Source organism: Trematomus bernacchii, unplaced genomic scaffold (assembly GCF_902827165.1).
Source record: "Trematomus bernacchii unplaced genomic scaffold, fTreBer1.1, whole genome shotgun sequence".
Lineage (NCBI taxonomy): Eukaryota > Metazoa > Chordata > Actinopteri > Perciformes > Nototheniidae > Trematomus > Trematomus bernacchii.
The window spans coordinates 14,525,771-14,546,511 of NW_022987564.1; the positions used below are offsets into that span (position 1 = coordinate 14,525,771).

The following is a 20,741-nucleotide window of genomic DNA, read 5'->3' on the forward strand; positions in this document are numbered from 1 at the left end:
GAAGCAAGATTACATCACAGAGCGATCAAGGCCCTCAGCATGGATGTCATTGTTGAACAATAGCTGGCATGGATTGAAACGGAGCGCTTCTATATTTTCAATTTACCCTCCTTTTAAAAATAACCTTCACTCAGTAATATTCCCTTTGTTTTGACACTTGTTAACAGAGATTTCTTCCTGATTTTTTCCTTCCACATGCAATTATTTCTACTGTTCTCCTTCACCCTTACAGTATCTGTTGCATCTTCACAGCTCCAGTATCTTTTTTCATACATTTCAACCCTTTCTGTCTGATCTTACATTTTCTTTTTCAACTCTCTCTAACATGAAAAGCCAGGTTTCTCATTTACAACTTCTCTCCGTATTCTGCTATCCTTTTTGTCTCACCTTGCTCACTCTCTTCAGTGCAACTCAAACATCTTATTAAGTCATTCCTGTCCATTATTTGAAAATGTAATCAGAATATGGGAGTGTGAAGGAAGAAGAAGAAAGCAGACCAATTATTTCAATTGAATTCTAAGACCAAATGTATCATTTGATTCATCCATCTGTCTTGCCAATTTTTGCAATTGTATCTGGAAGCGGTAATTTCCAAGTTAAAAAATATAAAATATTTGTTTCAAGGATCCCTACTTTCAGTTTTTTACTTATACCAGAGATTTGTTTTCACAGTTTCATGTTGTTTTGAACAATACCGCCTGTAGTGAAATCCACTCCCTTCCCTATCATCACATCTGTTTTACAAATATCTAATTGCCTTGTCCTTTCATTCTTTTGTTAAGATCTCCTCAGACACTCTCTTTTCGTTCCTTTTGTTCCCCCCTTTTGTTTTCTGGCCTCTTTCATCAACCCATGCTATCCAGCTGTCTATTTATTTATTTCCTACCTTCACAGCTGCTGTGTCCTTCCTCGTAGCCGGCGCTGCAGCTGCACTTCCCAATGGGCACCAGCCATTCCCCCTCGGCGCTGCAATGCATCCTGGGAGGGCTGTCAGCGTCCACCTCGGAGTTGTTGACGCAGTTGCCGCGCACCTCCACCAGCGTTGCGAAGGACGCCTCGGCCACCGTGTCGGGGAACACTGCCAGGTTCTGCACGGTCGCTAGGCAACGCTTGTAGTACACCCGCACGGCCACCAGGGCCACGCAGGCGCCCACGTCCTGGAACGCCAGGTGGAAGCCCTTCCTGTTGAGGTGTCCGATCTCACGCACCTCTGTGTTCAGCTTCATCTTCCTCTCGCCCAGGTCGCCCTGCGTGAAGCTCTCGTCGGCGGCGATGGTGTCGATCTTGGTGTAGCGGTCTTCCCGGGTCACGCCCCCCAGGTCCCTGTCCGTCTCCACGTAGAGGAGGTTGAACGTCTCCTTGCATGTTCCCGCCACACCGGGGATGCTGTTGCAGTCGCGCAGCGTGAACTGGAGCTCCACAAAAATGCGCTGGCCCCCCTGACGCGTCACCCAGCCGGTCTGCAGCCAGTTGTTCTGCTGCAGGGGCTCCATCACGTTGCACACCTGGTATGTCCGGATGGGTTTGTACTTCTCATCCACACCGCTTATCTCCTCCCACTGGAGAGAGGAGGGCAGGGGGAGAGGGGGGAGAAGAGGAGAGAAGGACAACAATGAGTATTCAAAGGTGGAAGTGGAGGTGAAGTCAAGAAGGAGGAATGAAGCACAACCGGCAGAGATGGCAAAAGTACACACATCCTTTACTCAAGTAGAAGTACAGATACTCATGTTTAAAAATACTCTGGTACAAGTAGAAGTACTGACTAAACTTTTTTACTCAAGTAAAAGTAAAGAAGTATGGGCTTCGAAATGTACTTCAGTAAAAAGTACCCATAACTACCAGCTGTTTTAAAGAGTACCTGACCTCCCTTTATATTAATAGAACAATAATGTCATTGTTAGCTAATGAATGTTTCCATGCTGAACAATGGCAACATGACAACGTTTTCATTGGTCCCTCTTCTTTAGAGAAGACCAGGAAGTGATGGATACACGGATCAATAGGCACGCAATGACTCTAAATAATAATGATCACGCCACATTCAAACTAAAGGAACCAGCCTGTTTGGAAAATGTAAGAAGTAGAAAGTACAGGTATTTTCTTTTGAATATAAGAAGTAAAAGTTAAAAGTCGTCAGAAAAATAAGTATTACAGAAAAGTACTGATACCAGAAAAATGTACTTAAGTACAGTAACTACATGTAGGGTTGGGAACCGAAACTCGGTTCCCGATGAGAACCGATAAGAAAATGCCGGGTACCGGGTACCCGTACAAAATACACAATTTCGGTTCTGCTTAACGGTTCCTAAACGCGGTAGACACTGTATTCCACCGGGTCCATCTGCGCCGCAGGTCCGTCTGCACCGCGGCGCCGCGGTGACCCGGTGGAATACAGGGACTGGCCATCTGTGTGTTCTGGAGAATCACAGAACGGCCGGTCGTCAGCGGGCCCCCATTTTTTAAAACGGCATCATGTAAGTTGCGCTGACAGGCGACAGAGGTCCACAGTTGCCCCGCAGTGAGGCTCCCCCCGCCCTCCCGTAGACAGTTCACGAGCTCAGTCACTTCATAACACCAAAGATGGGTCGCGGTAAACGCTCTAAAGTGAGGCTCCACTACACTAAAAAAGAAAAAGTCAAGGCACAGTGTAATGCCTGTTAATAGCTTGCCACAGGCATAGCTCAGTTAAAATAAAGCACAGCTATTGTGCAATACATTTGTATTGCATGTATATTTTTTATTTGTAAAAATGTCAGTTAAAGCTTAAAAGAATTAAGATATTTTTGTTATCTAAACGTTTGACCTGTTTCTTTTACAATCTTTGAATCGAAACGGGGAATTGATAAGAACAGGAATCGATAAGCAGAACCGGAATCGGAATCGATACATTTCAAACGATACCCATCCCTAACAGTAACAAAGTATTTGTACTACACTACTTCCCACCTCTGACAACCAGAAGGGAGTCATTGGTATATATTTGTAGTGAAGCAAATCGATAACATGAGGGAGTGAAGAGACAGAAACTAAAGTAAAGAGATGTGGGCAGGAGGCAACACAGATAATGAAAGACAAAGTCAAAAGTCAGAAAAGGTAAGAACACATTCAATACCCGTTAAAGGTCTAAGGACATCATGTGATGAGTGGGTGTTTGAAAAAGCATTGGCACTCAGATTCCTTAATAACGTCACAGAGAAAATAAACCACACAACACCAGTCATCACATCAGCCTTGAGAGATGTTTCTGAGCAGAAACATTAGTCATGGTTTGCCGGTTTCCTTTTATATCCACCGCCTTTCTCAGAGTGATGGCATTTAATAGGAATGTGTTCAACAACACCCATAACTTATAAATACTTTTAGATAATGGGCAAATTCATCAAATATATACATTCATTTATGTCATTTTTGTGAATATTCTGCTTTTAACACGGTAATGGGTTTCATCTTTAATTGATTTAAATAAAAGGCGTACATTATGGGTCCCTCTTCTGACAATAGCTTTCCTTTTGGACACAACCATTAGTTGAGGGACAAAAGTGACTAGTGTGTGTGTGTGGGGGGGGGGGGGGGGGGGGGGGGGGGGGGTTCGGGTTTGCAAAGGTTTACCGTAGTTTTTTTCTTTGAGTTTGTTATTTTTGTCTGACTTCATGTGGAAGAGCATTTATCATCCTAGCATTATTATATTATGTATTATTTCAAATATTTTGTTAATCTTTCTATTGTTTTAATTTAGAAAAAAACATGGCTTTTGTTTGTCCACAATTATAAAGGTGTGTTTTTGTACAACAATCCTGTCTTTGTGTTTAAATTATTGTTAAATTAACTTAATCAATATTTCAATAACATAAGCCCATACTAAATTGTATATGTGTATATAATATGTTTGAGTTTTGGGGGAGGGTATTGCAATATTTGACATACTAAAAAGGGGATTTTCTTTTCTTTTCAAATGAAATATGGAAAGAAGGTTGACCTTGCCACTCCCTCTGTAATGACATCATTTAAAGTAAAGTTACATTTGATGTACAGTGCCTTCGTATGCCCAATAGAAGCAGAGTCACTACTTCTGGTTGTTTTTTGATTGAGTAGGTTTGCAGTTTAAGATTGGGACATTTAATCTGATATATAATATATCAATGAATGAATGACTACAGCTCCATGTGACTATTTTATTGACTGTGACGTGATAGAATTCAAAGTAAACTGAGCACCAAATGTGGATCTCTCCCTCGGTCTCACATACACACAGACTCCAGAGCAAACCAGACATAGGAAACAGATTGTCTAAGATGGCAATGTGATAAACCGCACTACTGCCGAGGTGACTAAATCAAAGTGTGCTCTATTGGGGATTGTGGGCGAGTCACACAAGTCCATTAATCTGAAGATTTAGTTTAGCATGTGGTCCAACAGCCACCTCACGCAGACAGTGACTCAACAGAATCTGCACTAAACAGTACGTATGTGTACAACGCTGTTTATATAATAATAGACACCTTGGCTGTTACGCATAGAAAGGCCAACCTTTCAGCTGGAAGTGGGTGACAAACTGCTTCGGCAGTGGCAGATTCTTTAAAAAAACAACCTCCTGCTTTTGTCTTGCAGTCATAACTTAGCGCTAAGGTTTTCACAAGCTACATCGATCGATACTGAGGGGGACCATTTATCTGTGGTGGCATATCTGTGAGTCTGCTTTGGACACTGCAGCATCCGAGCCTGCATAAGCACCATTGATTCATGACGATAATGAGCTCTGGTCTGGGAGAGGAGAACACGGGAAAGGAAGGGAACGATGAGTAGAAGAAGGGAAACAGCATGAGCAGAGGAACGATGAAAATGTGTGGTCCTGGCCAGCTGTTAGGCAAGCAGCTGTTTGAGGAACAAAGCGAGTGAACCAGCACATGTACAAACAAACAAACAGCCACAATTAGGGGGGGAAAATGCAAGTAAGCACACTTACTCCATTGGGGGGGTAAGACGTCCAGCCCAGCTCTGCCTGAGTCTCTTTAGAATTCAGCAGCACCACTGCAGGGAAAGACAAACAGAGAATACCAGAGGTCAATTTAGGAGGGATTATAGAGGTGGTTTGCATTTATTTCATCTTGTCAGTAGAAATAAAAACGTCACAGTGGCGACAAAGCACGATAAAAACTCGGAAAGGGAGAGTAGAATTAAATATTATTGTTATATTTGAAGCCATTAACACTGAGGCAGGCCTGTCAAAATCTGGTGAGGGTGAATGTTTCCTTTGATAAGTGCATTAACACCATCTGTTGAGGACTTAAGCTGGACAAAGAGCTTTCCATCATCCCCTGGCTACAGTAGTAAAAACACAACAGAGGCCGCAAACAACACGCGAGCATGGAGCGTTCAAAACAAGTCCGGAGACAAACAGATCCCTCCTGTTAGCTTTCCCTCAAGCTGCGGAGAGTCCACTGCTCTTAACCCAGGTTTGTCTCGTGTGTTTTACTTTCAGCACCATGCAAGAAAGGGTTTGTTTGCAGCACCTTGGACAGCTCCTCAAAATATAGTAGGACATGAAAGCAGGGAAAACTTTACATTACTGCATGTGTGGTAAGGTAATAGTAAATAGTTAAACAAATAATGAGTAGTACGTTAATAATTTAAGTTTATTTTGTAGCTAACATCTATATTTTAAAAAGAGCCCAGTTATGCTCAATTTCAGTTTTCATTATATACTTTGTGTCTCTACTGTGACATGTGTCCATGCTTTAATGTTCAAAAAGCTCTTTATTTTTCTCATACTGCCTGTGCTGCAGAACCTCTTTGTGCCCTCTTTCTGAAACCACGGCCCAGTCTGCTCTGATTGGTTAGCTGGCCAGCTCTGTTGAGAGAAGTCCCGCCCCTTAGCCTACCACGTACAATGTGTTGGATCGCTAGCCTATATAATCACAAATGTTACATAGTGATGTCACTATGTAACGGAAGAAAACATGGGAGTCTAATGGAGTTACAGGCAGGGGGATGTTTTGCAGAGAAACTCCATCTGGAGGGAACTTTGGGATTTCAGACCTACACTAGATAACACACTAGGAAAGTGAAAGCCCACAAAAAGAATAATAGGGCCCGTTTAACTTCCATTAACCCCACACACAAAGACATTCTAATAATAGATGTACAAAGGATATTCAATCGAAAAAGTTGCATTTCTAAATAATATTACATCTTTTAAATTCAGTCATTTTTATAGAAACACCAAATGATTTCAGGTTGCAGATTCATTAATGTGAGTGCTTTTGATTCTTACTTATATGATTGTAAATTGAATATAATTATGGTGGGCTCTTGGTGGCTGTTTTCTTAATTTTACAACATTTGTATTGACAAAAAGATGTGGTAAATCATATAGAGAATATTCATCAAATTAATCAATTCTAAAAACTTGAAGTAGGTCTTTAGTGGAAAGGATATTGTTCTTCTCCTTTTACTGAAGTACGGGACAGAAATATTACCAGCACTGACAAATATCCCTGATTACAACAAGAGGCCTGCCAAGTACATAAGCACCCTGTTCAGACCACAGTTGGCATAGCAACCATGAAGCTACAGCTCAGCAGTCATGATGTCTGTGAGAATGGCCGTTGTTTCAAAGTCAGTAGTATGCAGCAGGCGTACAGGAGAGCCATCATCAGCACATTTATCTTAATCTATAATGTAATATCAACATCTGTAGCGACATATGGCGAGCCGCGTTACCGCCCCATTTCTTAAGGATTTTGAAGTTACCCATGCTCATCTGCTTAAAAAAAGACCTTCCCCCAAACACCCACACGCATATACAGACAAACACACACACACACACACTTTTGAGTTTCTGGCTCTCCCGCAGTGTTGTCATCACCTACAGCCATGAAGCAAAAGGAGTCTGACAACCAGACAAAACCATGTTTTCATCACAAAGGTAAAGAGCACTGTTTTTCATTCTTTCAAGGGCTACCTTCACTCGTGTGTTACTTTCATTTTGTGCTTTGACTTTCAACAATCTCAGGCCCCTTGTAAAACAAATAACCCGTGTGACAGTCAGAGTGGGCAGCAGACTGTTTGACAGGTAACCATAGTTCCTGTTCTGATTTCATACCCTCTGCTACATGACAAACATTTGGCTATTTTAATAACCGGGCACATGGACATCCCGGTGAGCAAAGAGCAGAAACCTACACAGTGTGACTCATGCCATAGGCCTTGTAAAATGTGACGACTCACAACCTGTTTTCCACTGACTCATGTTCTGATAAGGAGGCTATGGGCAATGTTGGATTGTTGATGTTTTATAGAAGGAAGTGTTGAAATAAACCTGTCGATACATCGGCTGGACGTTCCAAACAAACCTACATATAACTTGCAGCAAAATACATAAACTGGGAAAAGTACTTTCTCAGTTATTTTCAATTGTTGTATCCCAAGGCCATGACTCCATCAGCTCGTGGGAAGAATATTCTTATTATAAAAGACTTTCTTCTCAGTGTCACTGCAGTTTGGATAGCTAATACCCTTAGAGGCATATGAGAGTGAAGTATTTTTGTCCCTTCTTTTTTAGGGTTTGCTTAAAAGTGAGATACTAGTGCAGGGAAGTCTCGCTGGACCATGAGAGATCCTTTACTAAACACTTCACTTTATTATTTGTTGGGTTAACACTACCGGGTGCCCAAAGCATGGTTCTGTGGTAAGCTGATAACATGGAGGCATTTGGATAAAGATTAGACGGGGAGAGGGACCAAGTGTGGTAGAGACACGCTGAGAAAGGCTGAGGTGGGAAGCAAAGAGAGACGACGACAGAAAATAATCAGCGGAGGAGGGTGAGGAAAGGAAAGAACTTGAAACAGAGAGAAAGACAAAAGGCAAGAAAAAGAGAAAAGAGCACATGGAGTGCAAATAAATGAATACTCGGGCGATACACGGAGGAATCAGTGTGCCTTAGTGAGCAGTCAGTCAGTCAGACAGAGACTCTGAGGACAACGTTGGCACTATGATCACACAGTGAACACATAAGTCCTGTAATCACAGCCGAGTTAGACAGACTAATGGGCCTTAGGGGGCACGAGGGAGAGAAAATACAGAGATAAAAAAGTGGAAGAAAAAGAAACACAAAGCTGGCAAAAGAAGGGTCACTGAAAGGGAGGGAGAGGGAGAGGGGAAAAGGTTAGAGAAAGAACATGTGACAATGAAACAAAAGCTCTCCGTCTGCGCTACCAATGGCTCTGACTAATAGCTGTAACACATTAGCTACTAAACACCAATTGCAAAGCTTTTTGTCATAAATAATTGGTCATCATTACAGGGACAATGTGGATCTATGAGCCAATTCTTTGGGGGGGGGGGGCTATTTGGCCTCAGCACTATGTAGTACACACAAGACAAGACTGACTTCCATACATAAAAGATCAAACACAGTCCCGGCTCAGTACAGATGACGTAGATGCATAAAGTGTAAAAGTCTACTTCGACATAACTTGGAGAACTTAAGTACAGAATGCTTTGTGTCCGGTAAGAACAAGAAGAGAAGATCTCGGGGGAAGGAAGAAGAGCATCAAATGGCTTTTAGAAAATATAGAGGACTTAAAAAAATAGATATTTGATCATTTACAACAAGAACACACACACATGTCCCCAGTAATTGAGCAAAACGTATCTTGAACCCTGTCTTGCAATTAAAACCATACATCTTTGCAAATGTTACGGTTTAGGAACCAACTTTCAGGTATGCTAAATCTAGCGTACAACAGTAATAGTCTAATCAAATGTTTTATTTAGAATGGAAAACACCATCTGCATTTCATTTCAGAAAAGAGCCTTTCATGAAGAGTGCAGATTGCAGAATGCATTATGGAAAGATTGGAGTCTGACTATAAATTGTAGGTTTGAATATCATGTGTATTGTAGCTGCGTGTGTCTGTTGTAGGAGGTGTTGCCATCTTCTCCTTTGTCGCAGTGATAGGTTTCACTAAAAGTATATCTAAGAGTGAGCGCCACTTTCTACCGCTCAACCTCACCTCGCCCACCCCTTTCATCTTTCTGTGGCGTCTGTGATGTATTAATTGAGCTGTTCAGCCTTGCTGATACACAAGGACGAGACACAGTGACGGATACAAAGTGAGCACTGCGGGAAGAGACAGCTGCAGGAGAAACATCCACTAGCACTCAGGTGAAGTGCTCAAAGCAGGGACAGCGGGTCTTTGGTACACCCATTGCTCTCAGGAAGATAGAAACTCTGGCCTTGTCAAGTATGTAGCCTGCTATTACAAAAGCTATTTTTTCCGTAGAGTTGGGGAGGATAACAAAGAATTTCAAGAGTCTCTAATGATAAGAACTCGGATTATTTTTGCGTGTGCACTGCGCATGAACTTATCGTTAGACCTCCAAGGCCAAGATCTGAACCGAGAAAAACAGCAGAGAGAACAACAAGAAATGTAGTATAGTGCTCTCACTAAAGAACTAAATAGTGTACAGCACTGTCAGAAATAGAGATAACTAGCTTAAAAACAGCCATATACACCGTCTCCCACAAGCGACCATTCTTACATGCACAGACAACTTAAATCCCTCTCAGTGAAAGGAGCTCATTTCATTTCAATGATATAATTGGTCTTGGCTGTGTGTGCTTCAGGGTAAGATTAGCATTGGCTGTCCTCACTGCACACTCAGGCCTGCTCTAGCCAGCTAGCACAAGGCAGAGCGGAAGTCTCAGGAAGCTCCACCTATACCCAAAGAGAGAGCAGTACACAGGCCACCGATGCTCCACTGTGAGGACCATTGTCCGAGCATTATCCTTCTTATACAATAGGAGAGTGGAGGAGAAAATGTGTCTTTTAAAAGCCTGAAGAGAAGATGTGGATTGGACGATCAAATATAACATTACAGAGTGTTGTGACTCAGACTCAAGTCAGCCTGAGTCACAGAAATGTGAGACTGGAGAAACGACTTCTATGGAACTTGACAAACATGAGACTTGACTCCGTTAAGACTTGGAGGAAGGACTTGAAAGCAGAAACGTTACATTATCACATTGTACCCGACATCACATTGAGACTTCCCTGCAATCACATACACCTTGAATATCCTGAAAGGGATTTATTTGCACCTATGCCAAAAAAATGTATCACAGCTTTGATAACATTAAGGACTTGCATATTGACTGGCAGCTTGCTACTAAAGACAAGTGAAGAGACTTGGTTCTGGCCTCAAAAACAGGTGAGTTGACCTGATCTCCTATCAAGTGCTTGATGCTTGACTTCTTACTCGTTTTCACAAAATACAGTCTCTATATGACTTGTCTTTATGAATGAATGATACCTGAATTAGATTGAACTCTGTAACTTAAGACTGGCTTTGTCAGACGTGAGTCAAGACTAGGACTTAACCATATGACTTGAGTGCTGATCAAGTCTTTTCTTTATGATTTGATTCCTGTCTAGGACGAATATATGTTCTGACAAAGACTTATTTATATGACTTGGGTTCTGACTTATTGACATAACGTGATCTAAATAACCTGAGACCTGGCTTGAGACTTGTTGTAACATTCTAGAGACTTGACTTGGACTTGTGTTAACAACATGAGACTTTGCTTGTCTAAATGACGTGAAGTTTCCCAGTATATATATATATCTAAGGGATGGGCAACTTTGATGGTGGTGGGGGCCACATAATTGATGTACTGGCCACCAGGGGGCCGCAGATTCACTTGGAACACACACACACACACACAAATTCCATGTTTTGTATGTAATTATTAACAAATATACTAAGTCTGACATCTTCATTGACATTAAATTACAATCTTTCAGGGAAAATCCTCTAATAAGCTCACTAAACAAATATCAGTTCACAGAAATGTTATTTAATTTTTACAAGTGGCATGTTTGTATTGAACAGGTTATTTAACAGTGGAATACAACTATTTTAAACTATTGGAAAGCACGGAAAATGTGTGTGCATTGAGATTAACCATTAAGATGACATAAACATGAAGTCATGAACACTAACCCAGACATTAGTTGTCTAACTTGAACCTAAGACACTTGTAGCCTGTCTCTGCTGACGCACAATAAGGGGAGTGTCAACACAGACACCTGTCAACCCGCACTCTGCTGTTCCTCAGCGCCGCTCCCCCTCACTCCCGCTGAAATTATGAATGAAAAGCGTATAGTAATCATAGATAACACGGCAGGTTCCGTGACAGTTTGTTTTCATCTGATTTCAAATAAACAAAGTCTTGGTTTTTAGAATATTAAACTTGTTTCGCCAAATTCAGATGATAAATACAACCTTGAAGCTTGTAAAGGCATAATTACAAGCGGGAACTTAACGTCACAGCAGGCATAACAACAGCCAGTGTTTCTTGTGAGTGTTTCCCCGGGAAACAAACACAATACACACAAACGTGTCACAGATTATTTCGCGGTATTTTAAATCATGTACGCAGCTCGCGACGTAACTAGGAGTCTAGTGGACGGTATCAGTACTACAAGTAAAAAAAATTAAATTATTTATTTTCTTTTTTTTTATTAATTACGTTGTTTATAAATGTATCTGAGGGCCGCAAAAAGAGGAGGTGGGGGCCGCATGTGGCCCCCGGGCCGCCATTTGCCCATCCCTTGTAGATGTACAAAAAGACAACAAAGTAGGGAAATACGCTGTATACAATTCACAGCAGATGTGAAATACACAGGTATGTTCACCTGTAGCTGATCGTTTGTACATCGGGTAGTTTGTTGATCCCAAGACTGGGAAACTAACTCTCACTTCCCCACTGAACAGACATATGGAAGCAGAAGCACTCCTGAGGCTGGTTGGGATTTACAGTGTTGCTCGAGGACACAGCAGGTCGGGAACATTGGACTTGGAGGGGTCTGAATCGCAGCACTTCATATGAAAAATGATCTCTCCGTTTGCTGCACCATGCTGCTGCTCACAGACGTTGGAGGGGAGATAATATATAGTTCAACAGAAGCAATACAGTAATGCTTCTGTAGGACAGATAAAAAGGATAAATGGATTGGGATATGAAGTGTTACATAAAAACACAAACAGGCACATAAAAGATAAATGCTGTGTATAAACGGACACGCACACAAATCAGGGACAAACACACAACACATGCACACACTACCTTCTGAGACAAATGATGTCAAGGAACCCTTTGTCCTGGCTACACACACACACACACACACACACACACACACACAGAGAGCCAGCCAGTGGTGCCATAATGGCATTTCTAACAGCAGAGCACATTAACTTCAAACAGGGCTCTCCTTTTAACAGAGTCATTAAACTTTCAACTTCAGTAACGAGAGTGGGCTGTTTGCTCTCAAAAAGCCCACCATGCAAATTACCCACATGATGCATGACAATGGGGTGAACGGTTAAACGCCATTATTGCGCAGCACATGTTCCTCTTACAACGTGCTACAGTAAGCCTGCCGAGCAGTATAAACGACATGTAAAGTGTTTGAATAGCGTATTTATGACTTTAGTATTAAAGTACACCTGCTATTCATGATCATTTATATCATGGATTCATTTCTTGATGTTTTTTGTTTCATTTATTGTTGTAATATATTAGCATGTCCATAATAAGTCCCACAGGGAGTAAATTGTATTTTATCGAACCAAAAGTCAAAAACCCCAAAATATATTTATACATGTATATATATATATATTTTTTTAACTGAGGATGATATACAAGGTGAAATGCAACACATGTAGGCATAGTAATCATTTAAATCACTCATTCAGCAATGTGTTTTTGGAGCACTTGCAGCATTGTTCATGCAGTTGCCATGTTTTTTGGTGTCTATTTTGGTTGATTTGAGTGAAATGTGCTATTATTTTACTTCCCTTTACTTTGTCATAGGCAGTTATGTGTGCTACTGTTAAGCAGAAAATGTGCAGTAAATAAAAGTATTTAAAAAGAAAATGTGAGCCAGACAAAGAGTTAGCCTGTAATGCACGGGTTAAGGCTGCTCTTTAGTGCTCATAATGCACCAAATTTACTTTCAAAAGTACGATTTTCTGTGGCTGGCCTCTTGAGCAAACTAGGAAAAAAGATAGAGTCAAGGTTTCATCTTCAGAAATGACAGTCTTAAATGTAATAAAAAAATACAATTAAGATGTGAAGAAATGTTACCTATTATGTCAAAATCTCCATGGAAATGAATGTGTCAGTGTACTTTGATGACAACCTCTATGTATTAATATCTAAAGAACAGGTAGGGACACAATGTCCATGTCACTCGCACATTATTTCTCCTTCTGCCTCCTCCTACAATCCTCAGCTTTGCCTCCCCTTTTCCGCTTCTCTCTACCTCTCCTGCAGTGGCGGTCTTGAATCTGAATGACCACCTGTTAAGACAAATCGCTTCCAGGGGGAATTAAAGCAAGTGTGTGTATGCACGTGTGTGTGTGTCCTCGAGGGGATTAAAGAAAAGAGTCATTGAGTGAGTCAGAGAGACTGCAAATGCAAAGAGTGTGTGTTAAAGAAGGAACAAAATGTTGGAGTAGGAAAAATGTAGGCAATGTGTTAAAAAATAAATAGTGAGAACGACAGGTTGAGTCAGGCACCTGAGGAAGAAAACGACATGCTATTAAAGTTATACCTGCTGCTAGTGAATAAGTACACACCTGCAGGGTGTATTTATTACAATATGTTTCAAAGCTCAAAGGCGTAGATATTCCCTGCTTTTTATTTGTCAGACAGACACGGGGAAAGGAATGATAGACTAATCGTGAACTAAGGGAAGAAACATGCCGAAAGCAAGGGACAGAGCAAGACAGAGAAACAGATAAAGAAACCAGAGGAACTTATTTTCGTTTGCAGGATCCTGTAAGAGGTTGTAATTGGTTGTCTGGATTGATATAGTGCGAGCCGTGTGAGCGCCGTCAGGTCTTATTGTTACGACAGAGTGGCTCCTACAGGCCTGAGAACAGACTGAAAGTCAAACTCCTGCAAAGTGGAACAAGGCGACATGCACAGCAAAGACTTGCCTTGTAAAAAATGTAAAAGCGATTGGGTGATATATTCAAGTCAAATTTAACTCTGAAGAAAACTGCACTCTTCAAAGAACGCGTCAGGTTACATTTGGGAGGCAGAAATCCAGAATATTTTTCTTCGCTTCCGTGACTGCTGGCTCAGGTTCATGAAAGGCGTTTTAAAAAAGGACCGAGTGGACCACGCAAGCAGAACCTATTTAAAGGACGGACAGAATGGTAAGCGAAGAGGCGAATGCAGTAACCACTTTCAAGAAAAGTCACAGCACTAAGAGCAGAGTGCTGGAAAAAAAAAGTTGAGATATGCCTTGGTACATCAGGCCGGCTAACATGTTGGTGAAAGGACTCTCCCAGATAGAGAAATAAGAATGAAACAAAGTAGGATGACGAAGGAGATACCTATATATAGACAAGATGTTCCCACCAGGCTGGAATGACTCAGCAGTTTTGGGCTCATGGCCTTGCTGCCAATGGAGCCTAATGAGTGTAAAGTAGTCTATAAGAGTCTGCGGGGCTGGATGCCAGAATAAATACATCAGAAATAAGCCCAATCTATGAACAGTAAACATTTTTTTGGTCGATTTAAATAACCAAGAGGAAGTGGAACTGACAGTTCATTCATATCTTTGACTTTTTATCATTTAGGGCATTAAATGTGACAGAAATAATCAACTTCAGAAAAGAGCACTTTGTGCAGCATCAGTAGTTGTAATAGAGGAATATGGAGCTCCAATGGGGCTTCATTCACCGAACGATATCCTACATAAAAGGAAACAACTCGCCTGCAGCAATCAAATGAATTTTTAAGAGACACCACTGCAGTATATGTTCAGTTTAGCGGCGTTGTAGAGCGAATACATCTCAGGATGAAAGCGTGATGGTCTCAAATGGGACGTTTTAACCCTCCATCCCCGTGCTACCCACACAGTGAATATCAGTGCCTTGGCAGAACTTGCTGCCTTAAAAAAGGAAACAATTCATAACGTTACATTTTTATATTCAAAAGCTTCTTAGTGAAAAATATGTTTTCATTCCACTGTCATGTGTATTGTTTTCCAAAAGCCGCTTTTTATTGGCCTCGTCTGCAACAAGGCCAATAAAAAGCGGCTTTTGGAAAACAATAAACATGAATTGAACCAAGTAAATAAAACAAAGGCTGCTGTTTTTCCCAAATAACAACCCTTCAACACTGGAATGTACAAATGAAGTAACCAAGTGTTTATAAAAATTACAAAAACAAGCATGAACTTGATTCCCTGAGGCTCTTATCAAACCAGATATCCATGTGTTAGCGCACGCACTGCCCTATTTAAAAAGGGATGTTAAGGATATTTACAGTTAGTATGCATATATGTGGAGCTCAGTGAGGCATCTCTAAATGTGCTTGCATAATATAAGTTCTCCTGGAGTTCATGACTGCACATATTGGTGGAGGAGTTGATATACTGTAGGAGAGATACAGACAAGTCCTAAGATGGAAACTAGTCAATATTCATACAGAAGAAACCCAAGTGGGAAGTTGAAACACACGGATCGCTGCATTGGTACATGCTAAACATTTACAAATGTAAGATCAGTTCGCATTACAGTAAATTATGTTTATTTATAGCCTTGCATGCCACATTCTGAAATATATCATGCTTATTTGCACATACCTTTCATGAAAACTAGAAAATGTTTCACTGAAGTCGAGCTTAGTAGAGCTTACTTTTCCTCTTGATATGACACACAAACACATCATTATATTCCATTCAGGAGTGACAAGCTCCCATATGAACCTTTTTGATTGGCATCCCTTATGTTACATGCACCTCCACAGGTTATTATAAGTTGTGTTGGTGGATTAAAGTGCACCTGCATCAGCATATGGCATGCATCATTGGCTCCAAACTTTGAATGCCAGCGTTTATTGGATACCCTGTATGTATAGGAGTGCGCTGTGTGTGTGTGTGACTTTCCTACATACACACTGACACTTGGTTTTAATTCTGGGAATACCTCACAAGCCTTTCAGAGGACTGTTAAATAATAGAAGTGTGTATCTTTGCACTGTGCCACTACTCTCCCTCAGTCTCTCCTCAGTCCAGCGAGCCAGGCTGCCAGCAGACTGCATTATTTAACACGACGCTCATTCAGGCCTCTGTCTCAAATAGAGCCTGCTGGGGGCCCTATAGCTTGATGTCAGTGTGACATCATGGTTAGACAGGGAGGGACTGAGAGAGAATCATTTGCACGGCAAAGAAAAGGAACACTTTTTGTAATCAATCACCAACACCATCATCTCTTCTGTCCTCTACCCTCCATACGACAAGTCAACACAGATCATTAAATCAGCACCTGCCAAATGATGGGTAAGTGTTGGGCAGTGGCAGGTACAAATTGTATGTCTCCTGCCACCATTGCATTTCTTTATAAAATAAAGACTGTGTTTAAAAAGCAACACCCATTATTATTATCTTGTTTATTCCATATTTCTATTCTCTGGCACCCCTGACCAAGTGTTTACAATTCTCAAGCGATTCTACATTTGCACTTTCAGACAAAAGATAAATAGAGTTGCTGGACAGTGGAAGAAGAGGAAAACAACTAATGTCAGACGCTGAGTCAACAATTGTTTAACCCCCTGCTCTCCAATTCCCTACGTTTTTTCATTCACTTTCTCTCCCCCCCCCCCCCATTTTCATTCTTTCAGCCCTGCTATTTTTCTATTTACCTAGCAGCCTCCCTCTTTCATTTCATAAGTAAGGGAGGCTGTGGCTCAGTGGATAGTGTGCAGGACGTCGAATCAGGGGATAGCAAGTTCGAGTCCCACTGCAGTCAGGATGTCATTGTGTTCCTGTGTGGTGATTGTCCACAGTACTGAATGTATGTAAGTCGCTTTGGATAAAAGCGTCTAACAAGTGACATGTAATGTTAATGTAATGTAGGAGAGGAGAGGAGAGGAGAGGGGAGTTACAGAAGTGCAGAAGTGCTGACTTTGTTTTCCCTCTGGTTCAATTTGAGAACCACTTTGGAATTAAATTAGGTCGTCTTCTTCTACATTCACCTCTCCCTCCCCTCCCTCCCTCTTTCTCTCCCCCTTTCTGCTTCGCTCTTTACCGCCCCCCCCCCCCTCTTTCTTCTATTCACTGTCAGCTTGAAGAAAGAGAAGTTCCTGCAGCAGTGCCGAAGTACAGGGCTAACTGGGGTCCATGCACAAATAACAAGAAACATAAAGAAAAATGTTTGCGTACGTTTGATAAATGCACAGCAGGATCCATATTTTTATTGTTTTCCTCTAAGGTCATTTTTCTCTTTCGTCGGTACTGCATTCACCTCAGGGTTCAAAGAGTCCACAGAACTAAAGGAATAAATGAACACAGCACAGACAATAACAGAAAAGCATTCGTTTTATCTCCTATTTTTCCACATTACCCTGCAAAGCAACCATTTGTCTGTGCAGAGGTAAACAAACTCACCCTCATTCATAATACTGGAGAAGCAAAGAACATAGTTTCACAGAAAATAAGTCTTCAAAAATAGCCATTAAGATGCAGGAATGTTTTAAAAACATGTATTGTGTAAGACCTTGGTAGGAAATCACCAGCATTACAATCAAAACATTTTCTTCAATGGCAAAGCAGCCCTACTTACAGGGCACTTCTGCTGCTGTTGGAATTTAAATCAGAAATGTAGCATTCAGGACATATGAATTGAAAATAGCAAGAGGTAACGTGACAGGAATGGAAGACTTTTAGCAGCCTAACAAACCGGACGATCAACATTGAACTGTTGAACTGTTGAAACATTCATCTGCTACTTCATCTGCTATATATATATATATATATCATTCCAATAACTTGTATAGACTCTATTGCACTATTCCACATCATAACTTTATTTTATTTTATAACTATTATTCTTTTTGTATTGCTCTTGCTCTTATTGTTATTATGTTGCATTGTTGGAGAAGCCTGTGACATAAGATTTTCAACAACATAATTACTCTGTAACTATGTCAGATTGACAATAAAGAACCTTGAACCTTGAACCTTGAGGTCTCAGATCCATATAGTAGCCTGTTAAAGGTCTCAAGGTAAAGAACTTGTTATTTCAAGGGGTTCTATTATGCTCATTTCTAGGTTCATATTTGTATGCTGTGTCTCTACAGTGACATGTTTCCATCCTTTCATGTTTTTTTCTCATACTGCCTGTGCTGCAGCACCTCTTTTCACCCTCTGTCTGAAACCAGAGCCCAGGCTGCATATTACATAAGTCATTAACCCATTCCCACCTCATTCATTCAGAGCACTACCACTTGCTAAAAGTCCTACAAGTTCACACACCGTTGGCCATGCCATCGGGAGCAACTCTGGGTTACGTATCTTGCCCATGATGATACATCGACATGTTGACTGCATGGCTGGGATCGAAACCCACAACGTTCTGATTCAAATACGACCGCACTCTCTCGCAGCCACAGTCGCTCTATACCCAATAGAAACGCAACATAGTGATATCAATATGTTGGGGAAGTACACAAAGGAGTCTGACCGAACATTAAAATGACTACTACAAACCTGTTGCTAGCTGTGTGAGATGCAACACATTGAGTGAAAAGCAAGATGATACATGTAAAGAGTTTCCACTAGCATTATTTTTGATTTGACAGAGATGCTCTTTATTTCAGGATGATGAGTTCCTCCACTGTAAAACGTTGCAGGAAACAACAATATATTTACCCTCTTAAAGTGTATGTATAAAGTAAGCAGAGGTAAGGTCAACTGTGCAGGACCTAGAGACAGCTTATTTTGTAGTTTGGTGTCAACTACAGTACATGTTTACTAAATATAGGCAGAGAGAACAGCCACTGCCAGATAAGGTTCTGTTTGTCTGGCTAAAGTATTTCAATTTTTCTACAAAGGAACTCTGGATGAACGTATTAACCTTTTTTTCTCAAGTGCAACAGCAATCAAAGCGCACACAAATATAGATGTCTTCTTCTGAACTTGTGTATGTTCCAACACACCATGTACAGATATGACTAATATATCACCCCATCCCCATGTGACCATGTCTCGGTGCTGTTGCCGGGTGATCCTATATGGAATAACACCAATCAAACAGCCTTGCTTGCCTCAGAAAACCTCCTTGGGTTGATTGTTATTTGCGCCTCTGCTCAGCCCCTTCAATCTGAAACACTTAGCACCATGATTGACTGCATCCCCGGGGCTAAAGCCATAGGTATACATTTGCATTCTTATACACACCGTGTATCATTACCTTGCCCTCTAACTCATATCTTGTCTCACCCTTTACTCTCCCCTCCCTCCATGAGCAGTAATGTAGAAGACATTTGCTCCTATAAGGGCAGGCTTCAGGGCTGCATTCCATCCTCTAATAGTCTCGCATCAACTCATTTCAAATAACCTCTGTCTAACGGCCACGACAGCACTATGATGTTTGGAAAATGCAGCAGTTAAACTAGGTTAATACATATGCATTAGCCATCTGCTGAGTATGTCAGTAAGAGTGGATTATTTCACATTCAAGGAGATGATAACCTCATCTTTAAGCCCACTTAACTTTATGCTCAAGCCTTTTTTTTTTTTAGGATGTGCGCTCTACTGATCTGAATAAACGCACAGAGGAAATCCTCTGAGACAATATAGTTTTTACCCCATTAGATCAACACAATTGAAACATTTTAAAAAGGCTCAGTCCATTTCACTGAGGCCCATCTCAAGGGAAATGTCCACACTTTTTCATACATTTATCCTTTCAGCACCAACAAGTTCTTATAACCTCTATTTATTGGTTTGGCAGGAACAATCCTGATGTGCAGACAAAACAAAAGTGAATGCGTATAGATCAGGGATCATAATGACTTTTTGATTTGCGTGAGCTACTCCTTTGAGCTTTTTTAACAATGTTACATGATCCTTAATACATTCTAAATGGATAAATCACCCAGCTCTACTGTGGGTGCCCGTGTCATCAGGTCCAGGCATTGGGCATAGCTTGTGTTTTACTGCAGCCTGTAAGCAGAGCTCTCTCGCGGTACATTAACCACCTCTATGTAACTCAGTGACAGATTCCACAAAATAAAGTCAGCACTCTGCCAGCTTCGGGGTTCTTCCTGCTCTCTTTTCTCTCATCGCCTTCTGTCGTGTCTTTTCCCAGAAGCCACCCCATGTGTCTTATAGCTGCCCTCAGGCAGACACTCCTCAACCTACCTCTCTTCTTTGATTCTCTCTGCGTCTCTCCTTGTCCTGTTCCCCTCTCTTCCTCCACTTTACCTTGAGGGACATCCCCACCTCACTTCATCCCCGCCATCTATTCATCTTTACTCCCTCTTCCTATCATCCGAGTTGTGTCAGAACCACGTCTGTGGACCGGTACAGTCCCCCTCTCAGGCCCAGCGCCCATTAGCCTCTGCATCGATCTTTGCTGCGTCGATGAGCGATAGCAGCAACGAAGAGATAGAGGGAAAGACAAATTGATAGCTGAATGGACAGATGGATGGAGAGAGAAGAGGGGGACTGGAGATGAAATGAGGTGAGTGATAGATTAAGCAGGGCGGAAAGAGGGGAGAGAAGTAGGAAAATACCAGAGAGGTAAAGAGCAGAGGGAGTATGATGGAAGGAGGGAGGCGAGGTATTGTGGGACCATTCGTCAATAGCCAGCAGTGCGACCTTGGGGATCGATGGGGCCGACAGCTAATCAGTCAATAGGCTCCATAACTAGCT

At 41.5% G+C, this 20,741-nt stretch overlaps 1 protein-coding gene across 1 annotated transcript in view; it reads right to left on the minus strand.

Moving 5' to 3' along the window:
- The window catches only part of LOC117478377 (ephrin type-A receptor 7-like), a 152,008-nt gene that overhangs the window by 111,097 nt on the left and 20,170 nt on the right, over positions 1-20,741 (minus strand). The window contains exons 2-3 of the mRNA XM_034125392.1: positions 4,964-5,028; positions 887-1,559 (exon numbers count right to left, since the gene is read on the minus strand). Coding sequence (XP_033981283.1) covers positions 887-1,559; positions 4,964-5,028 — 738 coding nt within the window. The remainder of the gene's footprint in view (positions 1-886; positions 1,560-4,963; positions 5,029-20,741) is intronic.